Raw genomic sequence first — 15091 nt, forward strand, 5'->3', positions numbered from 1 at the left:
TGTGCCCTACATAATAAATATTCCTAAAGATCTCTGATCACTGGTAGCCCCACTTGTACAATACAAATAAGATACATTGATATATCTATATCTAAATCTATATCTATCTATCTATATATATAGTGTGTGTGATAAAAATATACAATGAATATCTAGATTTTTTAAAAAATTATTGCAGTAACAGACACCTCGCCATTTATCCACTCAAAGTCCTTCCCCCTCCTCACTTTGAGTACATTTATTCTATGGGTTCTTGCCACTTTCTAAAACAATTCTGGAAGTTTTCTTTCCTGAACATCTTTAAGAGATCTGACTAAAAATATAGTGAATGTTGTTGCAAGTGGAAAGGTGGGGTCATAAAAATATGGTATGTCCTCATTTGCCTTATCCCCACATCTGGCACCTCAGGACTTCTGGCTCTTCATGAAAGGTATGTGTTTAAATCAATTCAGGACATTAGGTGATCAGCACAGTGCTACAAAAGACATTCATGAAAGAGGATTTCCAGAACGGCTTCAGACAGTGGCAAGCATGAAAGCACAAGTGTATTTGAAAGGAAGGGCATATTTTGTGGGGAATTTATTTCTATGAATCTTTTACTGTAATAACTATCTTAATTTAAATATTCTTTTTTTTTTTTTGGTACGAAGGCTCAAACCCAGGACCTTGCACTTGCCAGGCAGGCACTTAAATATTCATCATATTTTATAATTACCCCTTAAGAATTTAACTATAGTCCTGGTGAGATATCTCAGCAGAGTAAGTGCCTGCTTAGGCAAGTGCAGGGAGCAGGATTCAATCTCAGTACCACAGTCTGTTCCAGCCCTGCCCCTGGGTGCATAGAGTTGGCCACCGAGACCAGGCATGATGGCACATGTCTGTAATGCCAGCGCTGGGGAGGCTGAAGACAGGAGGCTCACTACGAGTCTGAGCTGCATAGTGAAACCCTGTACCAAATAAGTGAATGAATAAATAAATAAATAAATTTAAAAAGAGAATTTAACTATAGTGGAACAACAAATTTTTGTTGTGGTTTTAACTTTTGTGATTTTGATTTTCAACTTGGCATTCAATTTCACCTCTTTTTTAAAAATTTATTTATTTTTTTTCTGGTGGACCTGGGGATTGAACTCAGGCCCTTGCGCTTGCCAAGGAAGTGCTTATTCCACTGAGTGATCTTTCCAGCCCTTCAATTTCACCTCTTTACCATGATAAAAATGAATTAATAAAATAAAAATATTATAGCATCTATTTACGCATATTTTATTAAATTTAAAACTAATGCAATTAGCCTTTTACAGCATAGTCCTCTATAGTCAGTAACTTCTACTCACTTGTTATTACCCTAATAATTTCTTTTAAGTTCACTTTTTTTTGTGTGTGTGGTTTTTTGAGATACTATCTCACCACGTAGTCTAGGCTGAAACTCACTAGGTAGGCCAGCCTGGCTTCTAGCTCTCTGTGATCCTCGTGCCTCGGCATCCTGAGTGCTGAAACTTCAGGTGTGCACCACCATGCCCAACTTAAAGTTCCCTTTTCAGTTCAAACATGCATTCCCCATATTTAGATAGTATCCTTTTCCCCCCTTTGGGTGTAAAGAAAAGTATCACAGGACTGTGAAGTGAGAGATTCTTTTTAGCTCCCTGCCAATTTATAGATAAGTAAGTGAAGATAGACCCTAGGTATACAATTTGTTTCTTCTATAAGCCTTGATGGATTTTTAGGTTACCTTCAAGAAAAATCCTTGCAAGATGAAACCTCTATGCCATTGTACTTCTATCATGATTTGCAAAATATGTTCCTTGGGAAACAACTGAGCATCAAACTGGAACATTTTGCCTGGCTCCGCCTGGTGACAGACCCAGGGGCCTTTTACACCCAGAGAGGAGCAGATCCTCTAACAAGGAGAATCCTGACCAGCAAAGCTGGGAGCAGTGTGCAGCCATGCAGGCCTTGGTTCTCCCTAATCAGCACCGGGAATAGTTACAAATGACTACCTAGGCTTCCAAATTAGAATCCATCCTCCTATGATAGAGACCACAATCAGCCATGATTCCCAAGGCTAAAAATAAGACAATGTAATTTAAAAGTTGTCTTTGGAATGGGAAAATACTACACAATTCTAGCAAAGATGATGAAGATTAAGAAAAGTCATTCAATACAGACTTATTATTTCTTAGATTGCCGGGTACACTCAAGCAATAACTTGACAATATGTTGCTTATGCTGCACTGAAGCAGGCTTCCCAAATGATACTAATTCAATCACAAGTGTGAATGAGATTACTGGACCAACGTAGAATTACATAACTAATTACAGTCAGCAGGCTAATTAAACCTTAGCAAAGTGCTTAGTGGGGTAACAAAGAAAAATCTAAAAGTGAGAAATCCAAAAGCTATAGTACCAGTATGTTACTTAGAACCTAGAACAACTCAAAGGTAAAAAGTCAGCATTAGACATTAGAAAGGACCGTGAGATGGGACATGGCAGAATGGAAAACAATCTTTTGCACATTTTTCCTAATCTGTGAATATATTGCTTTAATAAAATATGTAAACTGCAAAAGAATAAAAGCAACAATGAAACCATACACAAAGGAAACAAATTCTCAAGAGCTGCCTACTATTCTGGTTTCAGTATATTAATATTTCAGATGAGGAAGAATAATACCATTTATCTTTGAAGCAAATAGTTTGGGTTGGACTAAGGTGGCAATATCTAATTATGGGTCCAAAATTTAGGATAAAAAGAGAGACAGATAAAGACAGGTTGGGTATAATCATATACATCTCTTAAAGATTTGTGCAAGAGGATAACATGTTTGTCAAAGCCCAGCCTACACACCACAGAGAGAACTTGTCCCAAAGTATCACTTAAAAAGAACTGAGGGGTACAACTCTGGCTAGAAGACTTCCCAACACATGGAAGGTTCTCTAACATCAGGTGGTTGTGCAGGAGGGGACAGGAAATGCATGTTCGAGGCAGTTAATTTATTGGGATACTTTTTTTCTGCATTTCACTGTAAAAACTTTTTTAAATAAAAATTTTACTTTGAAAAAAATTCCTAAGAAAGCCAAGTGTAACTATGATTTATTTACTTGAAGAATACATCTCCATGAATAGTAATAAATGCTTGTAAACGGTTGTATCCACGTACACTCATTTCTCTTGATTATTTTGACAGTTCACTAGTATCATGTTACAGCTATCAGATGAAGTACAGAAGTTTGAAAATATTTACTTTTATAAATATATTAGAGAAGAGTGAAGCTTGTTATGACCTTATTACCATCATCCTAATTGCCCTACATTCCAGGGTGTTTTCCTGAGTGTAAAAGAAAGGCATGGAGTTACAAAGATCTAGCCTGCTGGGAATTTTGCCTAAGCCTGGCTATACTCCCGAGAGCGTTCTGGGAGGACGGGAACCGTAAATGTAAAATCATCTGTCATGTGACTCCCTATAAACTAATGTAACCCAATGGATGCAAGTTGGTTATAAAAAGCATACACTTCTTAATGAGCCAAACAAAGGGTAGAGTTAAAATTATCAATGATATGATATAAAATGTGATTGAAATTATAGGATGCAATCATGCATTTCTTTTTTTTTAAATTCCATTTATACACAAATTTGTAATTACTTCTCCAATAAGAGGCTCAGCTATGTTTCAGACCCTCTGAAATCTCTCTCCTGCGGAGCTATACTTCTGCACGTTCTGAAGTGGTACTGTATTCCAGCCATATATTGCTAAAAACCATGTCAATTTCCCTGGCATGGACTTTCAGAGTGGTTGATTATTTTTATTTGTTTTTTTTGTACATAAAATTGCTTCAAAGCTATAGTATTAAATCACTGAATCTCAGACAAGACAGCAACATGCAGTATAACAACCACTGTAGAATTCCTATCATTTTGTTTAGTGAAATTCCAGTGTATCATTTCTTTTTTTTTTTTTTTTTATTTTTATTTATTACATTTATTTATTGTGTGTGTGGCCAGCTCAGCCCACCAGGGGGCGGGGCTGGCTGGCATGTGGTGCTGGGGATCGAACCGCGGTCCCTGTGCTTTGCCAAGCTTGTTTCAAGTAGGTGCTTTAGACCACTGAGCCATCTCTCCAGCCCCCAGTGTATCATTTCTAAATGGGGTTTTTAAATATTTTTTTACTGTCTTAAAAATGCCATTCTACCTAGGGGAAAAAAGTAAAAGAAATGATTATTTTATTCCAAGCATAATATTTTATACAGAGTATGCTCTCAATAATTATGCTTAGGATGAATAAATAAAGACAAAAATGAAATAATACATGAATAAAAATAAGGAATATTCACAAATGCTTCAGGAAGCCTCCAAGTACTATGGCTTAATATTCTTATCATATTTGTCAATGTTCTATTTTCTGTTCTTCACATTGAAGCACATTATCTCAAACAAGTTCTTAATTATAATACTACTATATTGAATAGAATTTTGGTGTTAATATGGTTAGCTTTCATTTTCCAAAGTACAAAAGTGAAAACTGAAGCATCTTGTTCCAGAGAGGGATCTTCTGAAATCTGATTATTCATTTCAAAAAACTAGCCCAGTAGAATTTGTGTGTGTGTGTGTGTGTGTGTGTGTGTGTGTATTCCTATCATCATTTTATAATCTTTAAAAATAAAAATATAAAATATAATTGATAAAATGGTGCAGGCTTTGGTTATATAATAATTTTCTATACAAATAAAAAGTTAGAACTTTAAGCTGCAGAAAATTTAAGGAGAAATTAAGTTCAGGTAGATGCTAATTCCTTTGCAAAGAGTTGATTGGGGAAAAAATAAAAAAGGAGAGAAAACTAATCAAAAAGATGAGTTGGAAGTTCAGTCAAGGAACTGAACCATGAAAAGTAAAAACTATGAAAGTTAGATATTTAAAAGGCATAAAAAATAAGTTGGGTAGCAACTGGATGTTTATGGTAAAGAACTGAGAGGATCGAGGATAAAGCACAATCTTTTTTTTTAACTTGGAAACAATTGAATTAGAGGAGAAATGTTGGTCAGAAAAAATAACAATTTCAATGTTAGACTTGCTAAGCAGGGACTGCCTATAGAGCATCACACTAAAGATCAGGGCTACAGTATATGTGATATTTTATATAAACCTGCAGCTGAAGGCCTGGGTAAGCCAAGAGATCTAGGGGATCAGAAAGGATGTGCAATAAATAAACAACTGACTAAGAAAGAATATGTTGGAGCTAGGAATGTATCCAACATGAGCTAGAGAATTATGTACTCTATGAACTATGAACCAGTACTGTAACAACACTCACAGGTGTCTAAATGGAAAGTAAGCAACATTAGCTAAAATTACCAATCAATTTCTATGGTATAATTAGCCACATTTCATATACTTACAACTAATGCAGTTAGTGGCTACTGTATGGGTGACATAGATATAGATTATTTCCATCAACACAAGACTCTGGCACAGTCCTGGCAGGGAAAAGGCAAGCCAGGAGGAAATGTTTGGGGACAGAAACCTAGGGAAGTAAGACGTGGGCATAGAGGGGAAAAGGAAGTTGAGTGGAGTGAGACGCTGGACTATCAAAGGAAGAAAAAGAGAAAGGAAAAATGAGTAAAGCTGAAACTGTCAATATAAAAGAAGTAAAAAAAAATACTTATAGTTTACTTTTTGATGTTTGATACTGCATTGGAGTTATTACCAATTTCTTCAGATATGAAATGACCCAAGGAGATTAATTCTCTCACACACAGATAACAGATTCAGCCCTTAGGAGAATTCAAGTTCCATACAGCGAGGAAAATGTTGGAAATCCAACCATTCTCTGCCCACACTTTAATCAATAAGAGATACTTTGCATAGCTTTTGACCTTAGCCACTGCCCTTAAGGTCTATACTATTGTAGAACACATCTCTTAGAAATATATGTCAAGCACTTGTATTCAGATATTATTTTTTAAATCCACAAAATTCTACTCTCAGAACAAAAATAAAAGTGACAGGATAGTTCAGAGAATGAGGAGCACTGGGCACGGGAAATTGTTGTTTTAAGAACACAGAGTTTCCTTATGAAGGAAACATTCTGAAAATGAATAGAGGCCATGACAGCACAAGAGAAGGCATTAAGTGCTGCTGGACTATGCACTTCAAAATGGTTAAAGAAAACAATTCATGCTGTGTGTATTTTACTACATTTTCTTTTAAATCAGGTTGAACTGAACTATATAGCATGGGTGAAACAAGAAGCCTTCTAGAGCATTCTACTCTAGAAATTTCTACTCCAGGGAAATTTAAGATGCCAAACATAAAAGTTAAAAACACTTCCAACAAATATGTGTTACTTGAGGTAGGAATTTTTGATGTTGGGGGACAATATCCTGGTAAACCACAGAAAATTAATATTCTTTTGCCCAATAATGCCCATAGTCTAAAATAATGAGACAAGTTAGAGATTTAAATGGCACCAACAGAATAAAAATTCATTAGGGCAGTTTAATAATCTAAGTGACATTTACTTTAGTCCCTATTTGCAGGCTGGTTAACTGGTGACAGTTTTTTTTTTAACTTATCTTCTGTCAACCATAGTCCAAAAACATTGAATGGAAAATTCCAGGAAGGATTCATAACTTTTAAATAATTTTTATTAGAGCATTTTATCATTGTTCTATTTTCTTATCATTTTTATTAGTGTCTTACTTGTACCTAATTTATAAATTTAGCTTCATCAAAGTTATTTGTTTATAGGGAACACCAGTATGCATATCACAAGTTCGGTGCTATACATAGTTTAAGGCTTCTATAGAATATTCTAGAACGCATTCCCTGAGGATAAGGGGAGACTCTTATTTACCTTTTCCTTTACTGTTTGCTTCTCAAGTCAACAGCTGTTCTTAGCTGGTAGATTGTCAAAGTATAAACCCAGCAGTAAACCTGGAGGCAATTATGATTGTACAGGAACAAGCCTCATTGTGATTTTTGGAGGGCGCATACCCCATGGATAACTTCTCATACATTTCCTGATAGTCAGGCCCTAGAGCAAGGCTCAGGGAGAGAAACACAGAAGGAGCTCCAAAGTAAGCCAGTGCCTCCTTCCATTTGTGTTACTGCTGTCAGGAAAAAGAAAATTTCAGGCTAAAAATTAAACCAAAGCATTTTATAGCTCATGACTGTAAAACAGCACAATAAGCCAATGACAGTTTGTTTGGTCCAGATTATTTTACAAGTTATACAATAACTAATCTCATATGGATTTTAACCCTGCTGTCTCCAGTCAGTAACCAGAATTTGCCTTGTGAACAAATTGGCACAACGCAAGTAAACACTTGCACATTCCTGGATCACACCATTTTCTCTCCAAGAGTGTATACCAAATACCGGAAACAGAACTATCTGTTAAATAAATCAGCTTTCCTTGCCCACTATGTGAAGCTTTCCTTACATAATACAGGAACCCTGGTGATGTCACAAACTGGCAAATTCTTTGTGTGACTGTACACTCAAAGGACATGGGCAAAGGCTGCTGACCGGCGCTAAGAGTAGAGACGAACCAAAAAGAAAGAAGGGAAGAGGGAAACAAGACACAGAGAAACACAACAGATGAGTTCTACTATACTTACAACTTTCAGCCTGATAATCTGGTACAAACTGCTCGTCATTGTCAGGTACCTGAGCTGAGGAAGAAAATTGAAGAAAAAAAAAGTTAAGAGAAAAACTGCCAATGCACAAGGAACGTCAAGTCATATCTGTTAAGTAAAGTCTCTTTAAGCCAAGATCATACCTATTTATTTGTCAACAAGGTCCTATTTAAAATGGTATTGACAGAATGACATAGGAGGAGAAAAGAGGGGAACATTAATATCAACTAGAAAACATAAATATGCAAGATATATGGCAGGTGTAGTCTCTCTGAATTTCACTTGCCAGATGGAAATAAAAGAGACACAAAATAAAAGAAGCTACAGGATTTCTATTTCCTGCAGGGTTTCATTTTGCAAGTAGCAAGATAGATTCTGATTCACCCAATGGTGATCATTAAGCAGCCCATCTAAATAATCTCACGAACCTTTAAAGTGATGTACAGGTATCACACACAGCCCACTGCGTTCTTAGAAATGACTGTTCTTGGTATCGCCCAGCTCTTAGAGACTACCATAATTTAAAATGTTTGCCCTAAACTTGACCAAAGTATGCATACTACAAACATTTAAAATGAAAAATTGTCATTTACTTTTGGGATATTTGTAATAAAATAGTATATTTCAATGATTGTATTCATAATAATAAACAATAAAACAGATGCCATCTTTTCATGTAAAAATTTTCCTGGCAATGATTCAGCATTAACAAAAAGAACATGACTATTTCATCAGTTTTAATGTCAAACGACTTCCCTATTTTTAGTAAAGGAAAAATACTGAGCAGCAAAGATTTAATGCATTCAGCAGCAATCAAACCACAAGTCCACTTTTCACTTCTAAAATGTTTTCATCACAAATATGCTAGACATGAAATCAACCTATGTTTTCACAAAAATATACAAATAGACATCTTTCCACACACGAAAACCACATACAGCAAAAAGTCAACTTACTTTAACTTGGTAAATGTATTAAGAAGTGTCATCCTAATTAACTGAAGCTATAATCTGATTAGTGTTATTTTCTAGTATCATACACTACTGAAAGTTTTTATCACATCAAGCTTATTACAACAGACTCCAGTTTATTTTTAAATGATCTGATTCTGTCCGAGACATGATAACTAAGATACATAATCAGCCTATTGAAAATTTTTCAGGCTAGTGATGGGAAGAACAAAGAAAAATCCATGTAACATGCATTATATATGAAAATATCCTATATGAAAAAGGAATACAACCAGCTGTGTTAGCATATACCAGTAATCCCAGCACTCTGGGAGGCAGAGGCTGGAGGACTGCAAGTTCAAGTCCAGGCTAGAGAGCTTAGTAACTTAGCTAGATCCTATCTCAAAGTAGAAAATAAAGAGTACGGCCGTTGTATTTGAGCATGTACCCTTGGTTCATCCCTTATTACTGCAAAGTTTTCTTGTTCAATAGTACTCTTTTGAAACAGAAATATTTGGCTTTATAAAATTTATATTGTAGTCTTAAGAACTTAAATATCCAACAATAGCTCACCTATTATTAAAATAAGTACAGTGTGATGGTTGTGTATTTCAGCTACACACAAACACTAACCTTATTAGGGACATACCTTCTCTGCCACCAAATGAAACTAAAACTTTAAGAAGATTTTCAAGTTATAACTGACATCTATTTGACAAATCTAATCTGGAAGGATCTTTTTTCTTTTCACATTGCACTAATATTTGCTACTATGGGTAAGAACTTTAAAGTCAGGGAAACTTCAACTCCTACACCTACAACTTGCTGACTGAGTCACTTGGTATGCTGTTAAAGCTCTTTAAACTCCACTGTACTCATCAGTTTAACAGCAATGCCACAGGGTAAGGATTTTGGGTAAGGATTAAGTAATCCAAACAAGATGGCAGATGTTCAGACACTTATTTTCTTTTTCCTCTACCATTTACTCCTTTCTTTGAAGTCACAAATAGGAAAGTGTATTTAATGATGACAACATCCAGGTTAGTATCTCAACTTCTAATGAATTCTTAGACCAATAAATAAATTAAAGTGTGCCCATTGGCATGCTGTCAGCCATAAGCAACACATTTAATATTGCAGTAAGCTTGACTTTTCTCAGTCTTGTAAGTTAGCAGAGGAGAAGAATACTTTGAAAGAAGTCTTCACACCAGAAAAATTACAAGTGTTTTAATATATGTGTAATAAAAAAGAATGCATAAATAACTCCTGAAGCTTTGCACTCATGATATCCAAATGTTTGGATTTACACTAAATGAACAATGAAACTTGTAAAACCCGAGGTGCAAGACTGCCAACCACAGAAATTACTATTATATTGACAAGAATCTAATAAAAATATTATATCCTTTCAGAGAAATAGTTTAAAAATATGGATGAATTTTTTTTAAAAAAAGGTATATTTGTAGCTGAACAGGCCTGTAGGCCAGATTTTCCTTGCTTAGCATCACAGGACAAAGTTGCAACGCTGCACCATGTGTCATTGCTGGAGTAACAGCACAAGTCACCGATGGGCCACTGAAGGAAAAGTCAGTAACAAAGGAGCAGAAGACTCTCGGAACTATGCTTCACAGAATAACTACATACTAACAGTTTGTAAAAAGAGTAAGAATGTGAATTGCTATTTCTGTTCTAACTCCTTAACATACTGAATAAATACTTCACACTTAGGCTTGAACATATTACAGAATTTTAACAAAAAAAACATGACTCACATTTTCACAGAAGCTAATCTTAAGAAGCCAAATAGACTAAATGAAGCAGCCCGCTACTTAAATAGACAAAGGCTTCAGCTACCTCTAATTTCAAGTTGGAGTAAAAGGAAAGCAGCTAACCAAAAACACAAGTTGGATCCGGGCAAGGAAAATATGACACAGTATTGCCACACTCGGATCATACATTTCCTTCTCTTTTTTTCTTTAATTCACAAGAATTCTGTGAAGAAGCAAAACTACAGCTGCCTGAAAATTTGTTGCAAGCCATACTGACTCCAAAGTTGAAAATTAACAATACAGATCAACCTTTTAAAAAAAATTGTTTTTCACCACTATCTATCATAAACTATGCTTGAAGTGATGGCCTTAAGGGACCGAAAATGTTTTTCCACACTATGTAATTAAAGGGGAAGGGAAGAGAAAAGCAGAGGAAGGAGAGAAAATATGTACCAAAAGGCCAATAAAAGGCTTTCAGGGAGATTAAGCATGTAGATTTTATTGGAAATAGCTGGAGAGACTGGGTTTATTGCACATTAATAGACACATTGCCACCACGTCCAGGATCGCAGCTTTAAAAGGGTTAGATCTACACTCTTGGCTATTTGCTTTACCCAGAGAATTATCCTTAGTTGTTCTTCAATTTTCTTTTTACTACATAGTGGCACATACTATGGGAAAGAAATTCACGAAACTATTAATCATGACCTCAACGTCACAGAATCATCAACTCGTATTTTTAACTTTAATATCCTTTCTTAAGTAACACTGCCTTAGGGATAGGCCATTTTAAATATAGCCTGCCTTTACTTTATGCCTATTTTTAACTTTTAAATTAAACAACTATCATTATATGGCAAGGTAAGGATTTAAATTTTTTCCAAGGTTAGCTGCAGATAAATAAATACTCCCCATATTCTTACAAACTAGGTACTATGTGGGTGGTCTTTTAAAAGTCAGAAAAAATGCAAAAAAATTACAAATAAGACAAATGTCAAGTATCAAAGGGGTTAATATTTAATTAAAACCAGTTCTATCCACTGTAACAATGACCTGGAGCCAAACAAGGCGGAAGATGTATGAGTCATTCTTTCTGCCCGTGAATGAGACAGCTGATCTCCTCAGCAATTCCTCAAGACAAGCAGGCAGAACTGGAGTTCTGCCTCCATTCACAAAAACACAGTCCAGCATGAGCCATGTGGCCCAACCGCAATCTTTTCATGTCACACCCTTCCTGAGAGCCAAGCAAGTAAACTTAAACTTGCAATATAAACACACCAATTTTATTGCTCTGTTTCCAATAGAGCTCAGCTCCATTAGCAAACATTTAAATAAATGACAAGTTATCAAATGGCATATTTATATATATATGTGTATATATATTTATATACCTATACAAGATAAATAAATGACATGTGTGCACATGCATGAACATGTTTATCTCATCATGGTTGGTCTGCAGAGTAACTTATTACAGAAACTTGAATGTGCATAACTAAGGAGGGAGGGGAAGAGAAAAAAATAGAAGGATGGAAAGAAACAAAAATCATTAAAGAAATTCTTTGTTGTTTTTGCCTGTTTTTCAAGTTTTTATGATAAGAAAATAAGAGATTATTTGTGGTATTTGTAGCATTTCACGTGGAATCAGTGTTAGGAATGAATTTATCTAAAGAAACTATACTTTATGTTAAATTAAGGCAACAAGAAAGGCAACCCTTGCACAGTGGTATTCCTTTTTACCAAAACAAAACTTCAGGCCACGGAACAAAATAATCTTGAGTCCACTAAGCCTAGCTTTATGCCACATGCGGTTTTAACATTAAAGTGATTGTGTGGGGGTAAAGGATTAATTAATGCAGAAGCATAAACAAATTTAATCAGACAAAAATAAGGCTCATTTTCCCATGACAGAAATACCTTTAATGTTGGAGACACTAACACTCTGAAAGGAAGAAAGCACAAGTTTTTCTTATCTTGAGTCTCAAAGAAAAACTTGTGCTTTCTTCCTTTCAGAGTCTCAAACAGTATCAATTCCTGAATAAATGGACTTGCAATGATTTGAAAAAAGAAGTTAGGTGTCATTGTCTGTAGCCAAATATTTTTTCTAATATTAGAGGTATTATCATTTTTAATTATAAGATGATACATACAAATCAAAGGAAATAAAGTTATGAAATGGAAGAAGTTAAATATTTCTTGTGGCTGAACTAGAAAAGCTCAGCAAAATTTCATTAACATTTAGTAGGACTCTAGAAAAAAAAAATCCACCGCGCTATATCAAATCCAATTCTTTAATTTTTCTATCTTGTAAGTAGACTAAAGATGATAAAACATTTACATATTTCCAATGAATATTTAAAAGTATAATATATTTACTCTGTTATCTTTAAATCAAACCCAAAAGAACTGTTTCAAATGTTAAAGTTTTGCTGATTTAAAGAAAGAAAGGGTGGTAGCCAGCCAATACACACATAAATAAATTCACTCTAAACTAAATTTTAAGAAATTGTATGGTCTTCTTTAATCTAATGTTTAATTTCTGACTCCTGGTTTGTGTAAACTATGTGAAATAATGAAGCTTGTAATGCTTTTTTCCTTAGCATGTCATAGACAAAAATATACACATACTCAATGTTATGCCCCATTTTAAAAAGAAACTAGGACTCTTGATTAATAAAAATGAGTGTTTTATGACTACTGTGTACTGTGGATGACATGCTACTAACAACAGTACATTTATTTAAGATCCATTATAAAAATGTCTTTGACCAAATTTAATATTGCTCTTTGAAGTGAGTTGAAGAAAAGTAATGCCATCTTCAGTTTCGAGCTAATTTGACAACTTTTGGAAGGTTATATAGAACTGAAGGGCAATATATCATATTTCTATTTCATTGTAAAGAGGTTGTTCTTGGAGATAAAACTTTGACTGAGAATGTGGACTATGCCTTGCTATACCAGTGGGGAGCATTCCAACCTTGGGGGCAACCAATTGCTGTTGGCTTTTTCTTCAAGGTTATTGATGAAAGACATCTAGACCCGCAACAAAATAACAGCCAAAAGTAGCCATGTCTGTATTTTAGTTATTTACTGAAGTTTGTTAATTCTCTTTAAATTGTGTTAGTAAGCTGTCATAAACCAGTTCAGGAGAATTCAATCCCTTCTTAACTCAGGTTTTTATATTCTTCAATCACTGTAGTCCCCATGGAGGATGATCCATTTTAAGTATGATGTTTTTAGGTCACCAGTTACTAACACATTCAGAACAGTTTAAGAACAAGAAATAACCATGATGTTGATAGGATTGAAACCTGAATTCACTTCTTATGGAATCAAATAATTTCAAATGCCTTTCTGTCAGTAGCATTCTCACTCAAAAGACAAAGAATCAATAAAATATTTAAAAAATTGTACAATTACAGTGTGAAGTAGCTATGTCAAAATGTAGAATGGACATACATTCTACTTTTTTTACTGAGATCCCTGAAAATATTACCTTTCCAGTTTTCTTTAGAATAAAATGGTTATTTTAGCTTTCAGTATTTGTGTTAAATCTTTAGATTGCACTCTGAAAGTGATAGGAAAGTTACATCTTCACAAATATATTTTAGATCACTGTATGAATTTAAGCTTTCTTCTCAGGGGTTGGGAGGTATACATGATATTTAGAAAGAATCATAGTGAACTGAAAATACTTCTATCTCCAACCTGAAATAGTCCTGTCTTTGTCTATCCCAACTTTGCCTTAGACAGAAAATATATTTCATAGTCCATAGTAATATACTCAGAACTCGCCCACATGTTGCACTTGTTCAAATTTATAAAAAATTTTACAAGAAAAACAAGTAAAATAATTTTATAAGAAAATAACTTTGACATTCTAGTACATATCATTTCACAAATATTTAGGGACTTGAATAATTTTTATAATTGTAATTGTTATATGACACATGACAACTATCCTGATTCTCATGTCTAATAAGATTTTCAGACCTGTTTAATTGCCCCGTGGAATTCTAACTCTTGGGAGAAACTTGCTTAATTGCCAGTGATCTTTTGTAAAAGGGTCAAGATGTCTTAAAATTCCATGGTCACTGTCTTGGCTGCAGGACATTATGAAAAGAAATACGTAAATGGCTCACAGTTTGCCAGTTTAGTAATGTTTTTATTTCTGGGTGTCCAGAAGGAAAAGAAGAATGGAAAAATGTAACTGCAAATAAAACAAGAAGAGTTTCGGAATCTGTTCTCAGCTAATATTGTTCAAGATTGGGATAAGTCATCACTGCACTAGTGGAAAATAACACATTTCATGTCGAAGTCCAAAATTCAATGTGGATTTTATTAACAGGAGAAAAAAAGCTTTTCTTATTATCAGATTTTTTGAAATTACATTAACGACCTTTTGCTTACATCGTGACTGGATAAATTAACGTAAACTATTTTGGGAATGCTTAAATTATTCTAAACTGCAAGCTTATCCATAGTTTGTAAATAGTAGCACACCTGGGTATTAATAAAACACTTAAGATTAATTCCTGAATTTAATTAAGCTTATTAATTCCATCCTAAGTAAAAGTCTGTGCTTCTCCAAATGCATTAGTCATTTTCCGATTTTATATAAAGCTAAATCTGCAAGTTTGATTTATAGGTGTGTTTATAATCATGGGGAAGGAAATTCCATAGAGTTTTGAAAGATAAATTATTCAAATCACTTTTCCAAGCTATTCACAAAAAAGTCAA

The 15091-nt window shown here is 34.5% G+C and overlaps 1 protein-coding gene across 3 annotated transcripts in view; it reads right to left on the reverse strand.

The window, feature by feature from the left end:
- The window catches only part of Etv1 (ETS variant 1), a 94207-nt gene that overhangs the window by 73868 nt on the left and 5248 nt on the right, over positions 1-15091 (reverse strand). For all 3 annotated transcript variants that reach the window (XM_023709928.1, XM_023709926.1, XM_023709929.1), the window contains one exon: positions 7615-7668. In XM_023709928.1, coding sequence (XP_023565696.1) covers positions 7615-7668 — 54 coding nt within the window. The remainder of the gene's footprint in view (positions 1-7614; positions 7669-15091) is intronic.

Source organism: Octodon degus, unplaced genomic scaffold (assembly GCF_000260255.1).
Source record: "Octodon degus isolate 3935 unplaced genomic scaffold, OctDeg1.0 scaffold00015, whole genome shotgun sequence".
In the NCBI taxonomy this organism is placed as follows: Eukaryota; Metazoa; Chordata; class Mammalia; order Rodentia; family Octodontidae; genus Octodon; species Octodon degus.